This window comes from Gymnodraco acuticeps, unplaced genomic scaffold, assembly GCF_902827175.1.
Source record: "Gymnodraco acuticeps unplaced genomic scaffold, fGymAcu1.1, whole genome shotgun sequence".
NCBI classification, from domain to species: Eukaryota; Metazoa; Chordata; class Actinopteri; order Perciformes; family Bathydraconidae; genus Gymnodraco; species Gymnodraco acuticeps.
In genome coordinates this window covers 1,139,883-1,155,752 of record NW_022990441.1, presented here as the reverse complement: position 1 = coordinate 1,155,752, position 15,870 = coordinate 1,139,883, and the positions used below count along the sequence as shown (strand labels likewise).

At 38.3% G+C, this 15,870-nt stretch overlaps 1 protein-coding gene across 1 annotated transcript; it reads right to left on the bottom strand.

Moving 5' to 3' along the window:
• Positions 1-571: 571 nt before the first annotated feature.
• Positions 572-14,384, bottom strand: LOC117552118 (probable E3 ubiquitin-protein ligase HERC4). Its single transcript, XM_034225362.1, has 23 exons — positions 14,101-14,384; positions 9,469-9,619; positions 9,288-9,364; positions 8,687-8,914; positions 8,252-8,343; positions 8,023-8,150; positions 7,712-7,866; positions 7,410-7,468; positions 6,894-6,985; positions 6,714-6,773; positions 6,495-6,591; positions 6,119-6,299; positions 5,428-5,579; positions 4,990-5,109; positions 4,757-4,855; positions 4,427-4,606; positions 3,618-3,761; positions 2,866-3,032; positions 2,718-2,775; positions 2,547-2,617; positions 1,990-2,173; positions 1,252-1,354; positions 572-1,129 (listed from the first exon to the last, which is right to left on the bottom strand). Exons 1-23 carry the CDS (start codon positions 14,321-14,323, stop codon positions 918-920), a joined length of 3,033 nt encoding a protein of 1,010 aa, XP_034081253.1. The 5' UTR covers positions 14,324-14,384; the 3' UTR covers positions 572-917.
• Positions 14,385-15,870: the final 1,486 nt, after the last annotated feature.

Sequence of the window (15,870 nt, the reverse complement as noted above, 5' to 3'; positions counted from 1 at the left end):
ATTTGCATTACATGGAGAGGAATTATGTACAAATCTTTGAGCAACCTGGACTTCCTCTATTGGCCTATTCGTTTTTAAGCTTAATGTTTACACTTTTCATTGTTAATTGTATATCAGGCCTGCTTTAAAAGTACTAAATCAAGAATAGTATTTTATAAAAGACAATTCCAATTTACTTGAGTCAGCTAGGAAATAACCAGACACTGATGGATATTAAAGACTTCACAGCTGACCTATAGTACACGCAACACGTAAAAAATATATTGGCTAAACTGCAAACCGGTATTGAAGAGAAACACATTTATTTAGTTTGTTAGGTTACAAAGTTACGAAACTAATACATTTCCTGATTAACAAAGATTTTGTTTTACTTTGATCACACAAACATAAAATATTAACTTACATTTTAAACTTGTACAACATGAACGGAAGAAGTCTTTAATGCTAAGAATGTCATAATGTTTCAAAAGCATGGTGCTCAATCCAGAGTGCACCTACTGTAACAGTGACAGAAATGGCAGTAGCCTGATTTCTGGACACACAATTTGTGGAGAATGATTTTAAAATGTTGGCCCACTATACACTTTAAAGTGTTGTGTTACGTCAGGCAGTTTTCATTTATTTTTAAATCTTTCTTCCCTATTCAAATGTGTGTTTATGCTAAAACACCGGTCATACCTATAACAGAGTTCCCAAAAAACATGATCAAATGATTTCTTAATATGTCAACATGTTTAGGTGCAATCAAAACAAATACAAATAAAATACATACATAAACTGTTTCTCAAACTACTGAATAATAGAATATGGACTGCTGATGAAGCTTACATCTGGCAGATTATTCCGACAAAAATAACAACTCTTTAAATGATAATAATGCGGACTTCATTACTTCATTCTGTAACGTCTGCTTTCTTTCAGAAGCCTCTGTTGTGATTAATAGCCTGAAGGAGCCTGGTGTGCATGGTCCTCTCGGCCGGGTACCTCTGGTAGACGGGCAGTAACAGCAGATGGTGGCAGGTGAGGGATTCTGGCTTATGGATCTCGGTGGAATCGGGTAACACTGCGACTTTCATCTGAACACTCTCCATACCCAGGAAGGGAACACGGTAGGAGCCGGTGACGAACACTGATAACAAATAAAGAATCTTAAATTAAAGAAATACAACTTCATAGAACACCAAGGAAGCTAATACTGATAGGGACTCCACTTGAAACGGAATAAATGATGTCAATCATTTCAATACTTACGAAATAATTGTTTCTTCTCCTCCGCGGTCAGATTCTCAAACACCTCCCAGAAGGTCACGATGTTTGGATGCCTGTCATGGTAGTCTCCTTCATAAACTGTGTTCTGTTTGGAAATGACATGTGGAAAGTTACTTTACATCTCCCCTACAAGCACTTAAACACACAAAACTATATGAACAAGCAAAGTAACTGAGCATATCTTAAAGGTCTCATGTTAAATACCTTTTTAGGAAAACATTTGGAGACTACTAGAATATGTTTATATGCTGTAATGTTAAAAACCCCATTATTCTTCTCATACTGCCTGCCTGAAAAGAGCTGTATTCAGCCTCTCCCAAAAGCTCAGTCTATTCTCATTGGTCAGCGTTTCCCCACTAGCTGTCGATTGTCGAATGGTATCTCAAATCTGATTTGCTCTTTCTTAGACAGGATTTTAAATATGTGGATCAGCAGAACATTTGAATTCTTTATTGCTGAAACTTTCTGAGTATCTTTACACACAGGGGAGACATTACAGTATATATATATATGTATATGTCTGTGTAAAAGACATGAAAAAGTGCATATTGCATAATATGTGACCTTTAACTGAAACAGTCACTTACAATTTGAAAATGTATGTTAAACAACTACATAACAAACTGGTCATCTTGTTCTCCATATTTTTGTGATATATTCTTGTTTCAAATGAAATATCCTCAGACATAAGATAAAACATTATTCTGAACTTCAGCAGACCTTCTTGAACACCTCCCAGTCGTAGTTCTCCTGGCCCACCATCACTGCCTGCAGCTCCTCGGGCTGGAAGAACTCCACCACGTCGATATCACACACTTTGAAGAAGCCTTTCTTGAATGCTTCAAATGCTCCCTCCACTGATTTGTTGAAGGCATAGTTGACGTAGGCGTCTACAAACTCTTTCCTATTAAAACATTTAATAAAAGAATATACAAAAGATTAAACCGAGTGCTGACATTGAGTTATCCCACACCTAAAACAATTCTAAATGTTTCTTCTGTAATACACTTTACACAGTAGAGCAACTCAACGCTACATCTTTAATGAAAATAATGTATTTTTTTATGACAGGTTTAACTGCTAGATGGCAGCAAAGATTTGCAGTCGACGTAAGAATGGATCATTGTGTGTTTGTTGACAGCATGTACTGCTGAATGGCAAGAAATCTGGGAGGTTGTCAAAGACACAGACTGACAGAAACTAAATACATGTTTAAAGCTTGTGAGGCAGACTAAAGCTGTGCAGATCAGATTGTTAAATACAACAGTTAACCGTACCTGTTGGACGCTGTCACAACTTTCCCAGTTTCTTTCGGATCAAGTTCAGCTGTCTCTCCGCCCCAGGGCACCTGGTCAAACAAACGATTACAGCCAGAGTGGAATATGCAGAAACACATGTGGGCAACAGAGCAGAAGAATGCCTTTCGGACTGCGATTGAGTAAACTTACAGTGAAAGTAATTTTGTTGACCTTATCAGGAGGGCAGTCCAACAGGATCTGCCAAGACCTGTAAACAAGAAAGTCAATAATACAAAAAGATCAATCTGAAACAACTATAACCTGCAAACATTTCAGAGAAAGAATATTTGAGTCTTACTCTCCCATGACAGGGTCGAACTCCTTCATGTCGTCCAGTGAGGGTTTGACCTTGAGCAGCTTCTTGAAGAGAACCAGTGGGAAGCGCAAGTGGACAAGGTTGTGGTGGTAGAGAGCCAGGCCGCACAGAACGCCAAACAGGAAGTAAGTCTTCTCCTCTACTTTTGGCTGTTTGATTTATAACAAAACACATTAAGATTTGGTAGGATTCAATAACGATGAACAGGTCAAAAGTACAGTACAGTATATCAGACATCAGAAAAATCAGAGTTATACATTCACGTCTTTGTTCATAAGACTTTTATAGTAATCAGATCACTCTGTTAAATTCATTCAAATGAGGAATTTGTTTAAAAAAAAAGAATTGCAAATGTATAGAGGACTGGGCAGTATATCGACAATATACCAATATATTTTCTAATGTACCAAGCAGCCCCTCCAAGAATGAGCAGCGGGACCGCCCCATCCACACAGCTGTGGGATATGTTAAGCAAGAGAGGAAAACCAGAGGTCTTTCATTTTGCTCACAATCTCTTTCCTAAAAGTGTTCGGAAAAACATCTTACATGTGGCTAAGACTTGCAAATATACATTTAGCCCACTTAATAAAGAAATAGCGATATATATATATATATATATATATGATGTATTCAGTCTTAAAAAAACATAGATATTAGTTTTGGTCCATTTTACCCAGCCCTAAGTAAATAAAATGATTTAATTCATGCATTTGTGTTTAAATATCGTGTCTTACCCTGACAGGGAACCAGGCCAGAGTGTTGCTCTCGTTGAACATGAACATTTCAGACTTGGGAGACATCAGCTCTTTAATCACTTGCAGGAAGAAATCTCTTTTGTAGACATCCATCACCTTCTTCCTGTCTTCATCAAATTGCACCTTCAAAGGATCAAATAATGTTTTCATTATTAACAGTCCTTAAACTAAATCAGTATCAGCTCTGGTAAATAAAACTTCCTGTCATCCATTGTGGGCTTAGAACTAATTGAAGGGATTTAATCAAGCAACACATTCAAAAATGCACAATTACTATACCAACAACTCCCCTTACACAATCCACCAAATGCTGCTATTGATGGGCAAGTTTTATCAATTTAACTGTACATTTATTTTATTCACATTTAAAAAATCAATTGGTACTGATGTTTGCAGGCCCTCTACACATTTGTTATGTTTAATTATCTCCAATTACTTCTTAAATATGTACTGTAATTGACATTTTGCTCAAAATGAAGTCAACTGATTTTACACATAAAGTAAAAAGTATTGGGCTTTGTAGCATTGTGGGGACCGTAGGATACAGATGTTGTTGATTTTTGACCCGTTACAGAGAGTAGATCTTCAGATATCTCAGCCTACATTGCTGTGATTTTGACAGTTTTTTATTTCTTGTGAATCCCACAACATATGGAAGTGCAACACTAAATGGCTGAAGTATCCATAAAATAACTCTGAAACTAAGTATAAAAAGACAAGGGCTACAAAATGTTGCCTCAGGCAACTAAACATGGCAACATTTTGTAGGTATGTTGTAGTATGTTTACCAAAAGCTCCCTCTTGAAGGCGCAGTGGTCGGCCGCCCCCAGCTGTCTGAAGGTGTCCTCCACCAGATGAGAGCGTCTCAGGGTGAGCTGGAAGACCGGCGCGGGGGCGGAGTCTGGGCCGTCCAACCAGAGCTCTTCAGGACACGCCAAGGCCAGTCCATGAAGGAAACCCTGCACTTTCTGTAATTACAAAACCTTAATATATCTTTATCTTAATAAAGAAATCTACACTTTGACAGATTGGTTCAAATGAATGCTCAAAACAAGAAACAACCTCAGATGTATTATGAAAAATTGTTTAGAAATGATCTAATGTTACGAATACTGTACCTTTGAGATAAACGCATAGTAGTTAAAGACTGCCACCTTTCGAACCAGAGTGAACAGGAATGGGTAGCGGCAGAAAATGACGGGTGTGTCGACATCATCCTTAAAGGAAATAAATTGATAATAATACATAAATAATTTCAGCAAGAAGCATTTCAACAGAAAATGCTCAGGATAAAATCACAAATAATTAGGAATAAATGCAATATCTCGAAAATGGTAAGATATGTTTTTACCTCCTCTTTGGAAAATCGAAACCAAAGAGCAAAGTCCCGATTTAGCAGCACACTGTCACTGATCTCCTCTACGTAGAAGGTGCTCGGTGGGACTTTGTAGGACTTTCCAGCTTTGTTTGCCTATAAGTAAAACACACGTTTAGCCTCAGAGTTCACTCTGATCACCCATAAAGATTGAACAAACATTTTTCCGACCTCTTCTGGGAAACGAAAAAGTTTTGCTAGAAAGGGCCGAAACATCTGCCTCGAAAGGTAGCAACATTTCAGATGAGTTACAGGGCAGACTGTAAAATAACCTTTCTGACACCAGCAAAAAAACTAAAAAACTCTTTGGGGCTGGTTCAGATAGCGGGGAAAAGTCTTTTTATCCTTTTATAAGGATAAATGTTTTCCTTTCATGTTTGGTCCTGAAATAAAAAAGTAAAAAACGGCACTCACTTTGTACAGCATCTTGAGGACCTCCACCAGGTATTTGACTCCGGGGTAATGAGTTACCAGGAGGCCATTTCTGAGCATGAAGGCCAGGGTCTTTTTGAACACCAAGATGTGCTTCATCAGTATGGAGGGTCTCAGGGTGGACCACCAGCGTCCTGAGAACAAAAGGCATTGTCCGTCTCTCAACACACTGCAAGTAAATAGCAGATCTTCACCAACTTGACCAAATTAGCAAAACATTTAGAAGAAAAAAACACTGATGCACATCGCTGGGACATGCTTGTTGTTGCCATGTTTTTTGGCAACAACAATGTGTACATTTCTTGATCTGACAAAGTTATTAATCCGACACAACAATACAATATATAATATACATACAATGAATTGTAAGGCTAATGCTATGTTAGCTGGCTAATGCTATGTTAGCTGGCTAATGCTATGTTAGCTGGCTATTACGTTGGTTGTTACTTTCAGAAAACGTAAAAAACAGATAATCTGACATTAATGATAAAAAAAAGAATTCTGAATTTGTTTATCAGTTAACAATTAATTAAATTAAATATTATTTATGCATGTTAAAAATCGACTTGTTTTAAACCAATCAACTATTTGCAGTCTATTGTTGTCTTTGAAAGTACCTTGGATCATTACAAAACCAAACAAAATACTTTAGAAAAATGTTGCTGTCGTTTACTTAGTGTATCTTTAGTCTTCTCTTGCAGATCTGCAATATTGATCGCCAGCGCCAACACCGGCTGCATGACATTACACTCCTCTTGGAGGAGGGGACACGTCAGCAGAATCAGGAAGATTTCTGGTGATTTTAGGAGATGGTTTGAATTGCAGAGCAAATCAATCAGGAGTATAAGATTTACCTGCAAAAAATAAATTGAGATTACATTGTAATGTTTAAACAGCATGAATAAGTTTATGAAAAAAACTGTTTAGTGGCTAGTTTGAACCATTTCCATGCATAGAAGGGATTTAGAGCCTTGTGGGTCACAACTGTATCTCAGTTCACGTCTCAAGCAAAAGAGAGTAATGCTTGGCAGTAATTCAAACGTCTTAACTGATTGTTTGATCCATGGCACTGCCAGCATCTGGTCGAAAGCTTCGCTAGCTGCATCAAGGTCCACAGTTAGAGCACCTGCTTCTGATGGAGGCCCACTGATATCAAAAGCAAAGCATTAAAACTAAGTAGCAGAACCAGAATGAGTTGATGGGATTCAGAAGATCTTATAATTCTTATTTTTTTAACTCATGAGTTAAACAATAGAAAAATAACTCACTCAGCCTTCGTGAAACTTGCAACAAGACTTGTGCTGGTCTGAAACATGGAAGATATTTCTCTGTTGAATAAAAAGAAAAGGAGAGAAACCATGAAAACACTGCATCTGCTGCTGGATGTATGATATTTTATATGTGCAGCTACTTAACTCCAACCGTAATTAAAGTATGAAAATAATGACCTCTTTGCCTCTACGTTGCCATGTGTCATTGACAGCCATTGTTGAAGTTTGGTCTCATCAAGTCGCCCAGTTATCTGTCCTTTGTCCAAACGCTTAAACGACAGACATGAGATTTAACAGATTTAAGCTTTGATAAAAAAACTAACATTAAATCAAGGTAAAAAAAAAATATATATATATATGATCAAATCTGCAATAACAATGGGCCTTGTGCATGAATGTTTTCTTATTTGTATCTTGTGTTTGTTCCTGAACACAGCAATAAAATGAAAATAAGAAAATCCTACATAGGATTCACGCAACGTGATCTGACAGCCAAATCTGTTCCATTTTGAATAGGTTGATGAATTACGTTTGATCTTACATTTGATGCGTTTGCCTAGCAATTTTCATTCAGCATAAGGGGAAAAGCCCCACTAAAACCATATAAGGGCATCAGACTTATCAGTTAAGATCAAATCTGTACCTATAGAAATTATTCATGCAATATGCACAGTGAGTCTCTGAACATATTACCTGTGGAGGTGAAGTGTAGGTACAGCTTGTATTCCACCCAGCTGATATTTTCAAGTCTGCTTGAACCAGGAAAAAATACATTTGCATATTGAATGTATCTCTTTTAGTTTGACACTACTTCTACCATAAAAATACATTGATTAGAACTGCTGCTAACTAGACTTATATTCTCTGCTAAGGATACTATTTATCCAATATGCCTTCACAAAGCAAATAGTTGTATGTTGCTATATTAATGTTCTGAATTTTTTATTAGGGAACTTACAAATCTACTAAACACCACCCTGGCCATACATACATACCCTTGGGGACGGCTACCACACTTTCAGTGGTCCATGGAAGAGATACCAGAGTGGGAGTCAGACTATTTTCTGTTCGTCCTGTCCCAATTTGACCTTTGGCCCCATCGCCAAAAGCCCACAGCTGGCCAGAGGAGGACAAAACCAGTGTATGACGTCTGGGGGACAAAAACAATTGTGATTGTAAATCAATAATAATAAAAAAAATGGATAGACGTAATAGGTGTCCTTTTTTTATTGTAAATGTAATGAGCTAGTCACTCTAAAACGCCACAATACATTAAGCCTTTCTTAAATGAAAACACTGTTTTCACCTGCCACAGGAAATGTGTGATGCAGGTCCATCCAAACCGTCCACCAGTCTGGGTTTCAGTTCATTATCAGAGGAGTTGTGACCGAGCTGACCGTAGCTTCCCTCTCCAAAAGTGAAAACCTTGCCGTCCTAGAAATCACAGCGTCACATATCAAAATAAGCAACATCCTAATAGTTGTATTATGTTTACAATGGAATTTATGATTGGTTAAAATCTGAAGATTCAGTACCTTAGTTAACACAGCAGAGTGTGCTTCTCCACAGCTTATGAAGGAGACACCCAGAGGTCTGAGGGCGGGTACCATGCAGATGTTGAACCTGCCTGATAAATATGATAAAAAATAGAATAAAAGATTCCTGTTTCCAAAATAATTATACATACAAGCTATGATGGTCTGTACAATTTCAATATTTGAGGTTAACATTTTAAAAGCCCTCTTTTCTCTGGACAGAAGGCTTTTATTCTGAAATGTTACCAGGCTAAGGTTGTGGAAAATGCAGTGACTCCAAAAATTAAAAGAATACTGGCTTGCAATGGGCAATGACTATTATTTACAAATGAATCCATATTTCTAACTCTAAAAATGACAAAAGCCCTCCATTTGCATGGACAATTTGCTGCTTGCTGAACATCACATGACACAATTGAAGTACATAATTGTTACCCTTCTCGTCCACCCTGTTGAGACCCAGCTGGCCAGATTTATTGGCCCCACAGCAGTACACCAGGCCTGGGAGTGTGAGGAACAGGGAGTGGGTCGCTCCGGCCGTAACCTGGGTAACCGCTACGCCGGTCAGAGCGCGCACCAGGTCAGGTACAAACTGCAGCGACACCTCCTTCCCCAGGCCCAGCTGACCATGACTGTTCGAACCCCACGAGAAGACATCGCCTCCTGAAAAGTGAAATAATAGACTTTTTATTTTTACAACACACAAAAATAACTGTAAGACTGTGGGCTTGTTCAGAAGATAATGTCACATTAATACTGATTTAAAAATGAAAAAAATTGAACATTCAACATGTAGGCCTATATCCTCTTTTCTGAAATGTGTTGCACCTTTGTCTGCCTTAAGCTCCCACTAATTAAAGAACATTTACTTTGCACTAAATTGTCGGTGGGGAATAGGGAAACTGGCACAGTGATAAATTAACATTAAAATCGAAATCATTATTACACATAACTAAATATAACAAACTGTGGAACAAACAATGTTACTGTTGCATATCATATCAGAAAGATGGCATCACTATGTGCATTGTCATACCTTTAGTCAGAGCTAGAGAGTGGGAGTTTCCACAAGCAACTTGAATCACAGGTATTGGCAGTGGCATCTGCACATGACTGCATGTTGACGAAACAATAGCAAGTACAAATGATCAAACAAATGCCTACTTTCAGACCTAAGTATACATATTCATATATTCCTGCTTAGTGTGAGATCGTACCTTGGTCTGTTGTGGAGTAGATTTGGTAAAAGGCCTCTCTGTCCGTCCTCTCCTGCCCCCCAGGAGAACACCTTTCCAGATGCACACACAGCCAGGCAATGGTCCTGACCACAAGCTATGGCCACCACATCGCCCAGCTCCTCCACACGACCTTATACAGGGGGACAGAAAAGAGGATAACATATCAGGCATGTGGCGCAATGGACTAGGGCATTGGTGTTCGGATCAGGGGAGCACAGGTTCAAACCCCACTGCCGTCAGCATGTCGTTGTGTCCCTGGGCAAGACACTTCACCCCAAGTTGCTCATGTGGGGATTGCCCACAGTATTGAGTATGTAAGTCACTTTGGATAAAAGCGTCTAACAAGTAACATTGTAATGTATATTTGGAATAACAATATCGCCCATCTAATACTAAACAAATCAAGCAAAACGGTTCCAAACATGCTATCAACTATACATAAGAAAAAGTGACAATGCTCATAAAAAGAAATGGTAGAAAAGTAGGCTACTACTACTGGTTTCATTTAATGCAATGTTATTCTTTTACAATTTAGGTAATCTTGAATGCAGGACTATATTACACTGTATTTTTTTACTTTAACCCTCTGGAGTCTAAGGGTATTTTCTCGATTTTTAGATGTTTTCTTAAATCACCTTTTAAATGTATTTCTTCTAACATGGCACCCCATGTGTTAAATATCAAAATGTTCAGGACAATCTCTGGTATTGCTATATATGCAAATTACTCACCTTAGAGCACTGTGTGATGAGATAAGTAGCTCAAAAGCTTAAAATTTGACATCCGATTTTCGGAAAATCTTCAAAACTTTTGTGAAAACACAAATGTACTCATGTGATCGAATTGTTTTGGTGTTTTAGATTAGGTTACCAAAGTCTTAGGATCACAAAAGCAGTAAAATATTTGAATTACACTGTATATAAATGTGTCATTCATGTCTAAAATGAAAAAAATTAAATTCGAATTTTGAGTAAAATAGGTGTTTATCACTCTACTTTCACCACAGCAGGGTCTGAGATACATTAGGACTGAATCATGACTTCATATTACATACCAAGGTTCATGTGATGTGTACAAATACAAATTGAGCATTCAACCTTTTTTTTCAACCAACAATTTATTATAAATATGTTTTTTTCAACCAACTATTTATATAAATATAAGAAACTGGAAAATCTAACTATTTACAATATTGAACATCAGAACTTTGAACCAACTATTCATTATAAATGTCAAGACAGTGTCAAGGTCTTTGTCTGTCTTCCAAGACAGTGGGTCTGGCTGCTGTGAAGATGGGGGTGATGGTGCTTGGGCTGCTGTGTAGGTGGGGTGTACAAGTGCTATACGAGACCTCCACGAGACCTCCTTGCTGGCTGGGTTGAAGGTGATGGCTGTGGTGGAGCCTTTGTGCTGAGGTGTATCTTGACCTGGTGGCAGCTGCAGATGGAGGTGGAGGCAGCTGTAGTGATGCTGGTCTGCTGGTCCTTGGTGGTGATCGCTCTGGTGAAGGCCCTTGAGCCACGGTAGATCTTGACCTGGTGGCCGGCACAGATGGATGTTCTGGCTGCTGGATAAACGCCGCCTGTGGGCCACTAGGCCCAGACAGCTGTGAAACCTCTCTGTAAAACAAATTAAAATGTAGGACAATAATGACAACTAATTTCATTGAAATAAAGTTCAAGTAAAATGTTGCTCAAGCACAAATAACAATGCACACATAAAAAGAAAGTTTGGGAGGTTGGAGAAGGAACACACACACACACACACACAGGTATTTCCAGTTACTTTACATTCAGTATAAAATCACAGACACACATATACATAGGCTACATCTGATTACAAAGTCTCATCTGTACAGGACGGTAAAAATAATAACAGGCACACATAAATAAATCTATGACAAAGTCTCATCTGTATAGAACAGTATGATAAAATAATCGATGGCAAAAACATGTCACTGTAAATGTCTCCGTTGTGGGACGAATAAATGATTAATTTAATCCCCTACACATGTAATCTCACTTTTACACACCAAAATAACGTTAACACAGAGTAAACATTTGCTAATGGAGAGTCTATTTTGTCCAATAAAAAGTTCATGACTATCGATAAAAAATATATATCAATAAACCTATTGTTCATTTTCGCGGTATTCCCCACACATTGCCAGTACACTATTACTGTAATATTTACACTTACCCATGTCCAAATGGATCCTTGTTGTTGTCTTTGTATTCTTCTTCTTCAGAAGAGTCAAAGACTTCACGTCCTGAGGCCATATCTTCACTGCTGCTAGCGAAAAAAATCTCTAGCGAAGTCGGCAACTGTAAAGTTTTTTTTAGCCATTTTCTCTGTCTCTCTCTCTCTCCTCAAAGACGTAAACTGATGGGAGACACGTGGTTTATGTTTTGTTTACTTGGTGGGTAGGTCCTTAGTGATTTATCGATGTCCATTGGTCATTTCTACGGAGCCCCCTAGGGGACATGGAGAAGAAATTTTTTTATTTTTTTTTTAAAATAAAAATAAAATGTTTTGCGAGATATCGCAAAACCCCTTTGCGAGATCTCGCAATACTTTTGCGAGATCTCGCAAAACCCCGTTGCAGTTTGTAGACGGTCCCTAAGCACTCCTCTCCCTCCTCCAGCTGCGGATTGTGACAAATTATTGATGTTTAGCTCGGATGACGGCGCGTATCGAACTGTTCTGATAAAAACGACTCTGTAGCTCGTTGTCTACCTTGCTATGATTGTAAAGTCATGTGGTTTGTATTTTTACAACGTTATGTTCATGAGTTATTGATCCGCGAAATTCGAATCTGTCAATAACTCAGCTCAGAGGAACGTGCACGTCCCCTCGCTCTGAGTGTTTTCTTGAGGTGTCTTCACTTATGTGAAACCCTTTATATATACAGTCTATGTGTGAAACCCGTGCTTATTGCCAAGCACTGATGTTATATCTTTATATTTAAGGCCAAGCTCAAAGTAAAATCGATGAACCACTCCATTGTTGTGGTTTATGTGTTGCCGTAGCAGCCGAACTGACCAGGAAGTACTAAATGAAAAGTATTGCGAGATCTCGCAAAGGTTTTGCGAGATCTCGCAAAACATTTTTTTTTTTTTCTGTTCAAATTATTATTATTTTTCTTCTCCATGTCCTCTAGGGGGCTCCGTACTACGGAGCCCCCTAGGGGACATGGAGAAGAAAACAAAAATAATTTAAAAAAAAATAAAAATAAAATGTTTTGCGAGATCTCGCAAAACCTTTGCAAGATCTCGCAAAACCTTTGCGAGATCTCGCAATACTTTTGCGAGATCTCGCAAAACCCCGTTGCAGTTTGTAGACGGTCCCTAAGCACTCCTCTCCCTCCTCCAGCTGCGGATTGTGACAAATTATTGATGTTTAGCTCGGATGACGGCGCGTATCGAACTGTTCTGATAAAAACGACTCTGTAGCTCGTTGTCTACCTTGCTATGATTGTAAAGTCATGTTGTTTGTATTTTTACAACGTTATGTTCATGAGTTATTGATCCGCGAAATTCGAATCTGTCAATAACTCAGCTCAGAGGAACGTGCACGTCCCCTCGCTCTGAGTGTTTTCTTGAGGTGTCTTCACTTATGTGAAACCCTTTATATATACAGTCTATGTGTGAAACCCGTGCTTATTGCCAAGCACTGATGTTATATCTTTATATTTAAGGCCAAACTCAAAGTAAAATCGATGAACCACTCCATTGTTGTGGTTTCTGTGTTGCCGTAGCAGCCGAACTGACCAGGAAGTACTAAATGAAAAGTATTGCGAGATCTCGCAAAGGTTTTGCGAGATCTCGCAAAACATTTTTTTTTTTTTTCTGTTCAAATTATTTATTTTTTTCTTCTCCATGTCCTCTAGGGGGCTCCGTACATTTCAGACCATGATGGCTGCCGGCCGAGATTTCCTTGACGGACACACGAATCCACCAATCCACAGTGTAAAGTCAAGCTGCTTTGAGCGGCCATATTGGCTGCGGTGCCCTGGTTACAGTCTCACAGAAGATACCGCTGGAAAGCTACTATTCCAGTGATTCCGCGGATATCTGAATCATATTTCTACTCCTTATAATAGAAAATATATGATTAATTACGTAAAATTATGCGCACCTGGAGGGTTAAAGTATTTTAATTATTGTACTGCCACTAATTCCCACAAACCCGAATACATCACTGTAATGAATGTTCCAATTTCCCATCTGCAGATTCGTTTACCCCTTGTCAGTGAAGACAACGAAAGTTATGCGTGATGTTCTCACGCATTACTTTCGTTATCTTCACTGACAAGGGGTAAACGAAACTGAAACGTAGCACAGCTGATTGAGCTGCACAAGAAGTTCATTTATGGATTTCGATGCAGACTCATAAGATAATGATTAAACACAAGATAAAGTCAATGTAATTGTCTTGAAAGACGCAGAACCATCAGATATTCCTCATCCTCAAAATATATTCAATTTAGATAAAACATTTCATGATAAAAAACACTTTACGTTTTTACTAAAGTACTAACTGTCTAAGTTTTTATTATTTTATGGGCTACTACATGGCTATTTCTTGTTATGTCGAGATTCTGCAGCCTACCTGTTGTTCTCCCATATTTACAGTTCTTTCGTCCAAGTTGTCCCTGAGAGTTGTTTCCACATGACAACACGCCACCCTCCCCGTTGAGCAGTAAAGTGTGCTGGTCCCCGCAGCAGATGTCGGTGATAACCCCGGGGACCGACCAGGACACCGGGCTGAGGGCTGTCTGTGGACCGAACTGTCCACTGGAGCTGTCTCCCCAACAGTACAGCTGCACCATCATGTAGTCTCCACCTGGACTCTGTCTGCAGCATTTGCGCCTGCAATTTATGCCCACTGATGTTACCTTCAATTGCTGTCGGAGGTATCACAATGACAATAGTAAATATGCATTTTTGCTTCTCTTTCTGCAGGTGTTGCATATTAAGTAGGCTTGCTTAAAAAGTCTAGCACGTTAACTAAGATTGTAACTAGCTTAAATGTGTCGTTTATTTTTCCAACAAAGCAAGCAAAAGACCATTTAATAGAAACAGTGATGTAAGTTGTCTAATTTACGAGCCTGTCAATAAGACGGGAAAGTAGCATGAGAGACACCAGCTACCAGAAGAGATCTCTTATCTTTTAAAAGTCATGTTGACCGAAATGCTGAAACATAATGTAGCAAAATATAACTAGGTATATCTGCAAAAGGAATAAGTGGATTTTTTATGTTTAGGCTGTTCCGACCAAATTGATTAGGTTCTTGTGTTGTTTTTTGTCTGACATAAATGGCAGAAATTCTTACAAAAACTAAAATGTGGACCTTTTAAATACAGAATCAGAGATATAAACAAGGCATTCATTAAACATTTTATTATTACATAGATATATGTCAAAATTATAGTAGATGTGCATTAAACTGACTCCTGTTTGGTTTAGTTTCACAGAAATGAATTGAAACTTAAATGCTGGCTGAGGTCATCATTATTGGCTCAGACCAGCTGAAACTGAAACAATGCTGCCAAGCTTCCCCAGAAGGGTAGCACTAGCACCTGTACTTTTCTTATTTATACATACAAGTATACACATATACACACAATCAGTTTGTTTGCCATTACATTAGTATTATAAATACATTGATTAAAAAACACAGAGAGTGAAGAAATCCACATTCCACAAAGGCCAATGTTTTATATATTTTTTTTAATTGCTTCTTCTTTGGCCCATGCTTCACCCAAGTTTCATGAAAATTGAGTTTGTTCAGTACTGCTGAAAAACAAACAAACAGAACCAAAACAAAACATCTTTACAAAGCTATTAATCTTAAGGCCAAATAAGTCTTTGATACTGGAGAGTTTTTGTTTTATTCTTATCTAAAAACAGAGAGATGATAGCTCATATATGAGAATTCAATGGTCTTTTATTTTGAAACTCTACATCAGATTGTCCTGATTTTCTCTGAGTGACTAGATGGGGTGTCCTGCTATCACCCTGAAGTGAAATAAGTATTTGATACTGGAGAGTTTTTGTTGTATTCTTATCTAAAAACAGCGGGACGATAGCTCATATGAGACTTCAAAGGTATTTTATTTTGAAACTCTACATCAGATTATCCTGATATTCTCTAATGGTGCATTTCCACTAAAGCGCGGCTTAAGTGTTTTTGGTTGCGTTCCCACTAGGCGTAGTTCCGGCTAGCTGGTTCTTTTTCACAGTTTTTCTGGCTCTCCAAAATCGAGGTTCTTTCCGGGCCAACAACCGGGCTGAGTATGCTAGACTAGTGAGAGAATCGCTGGCAACTACAACAAAATGAACATATTTTACCGTGATTTAATTGTAATACACGTTTCA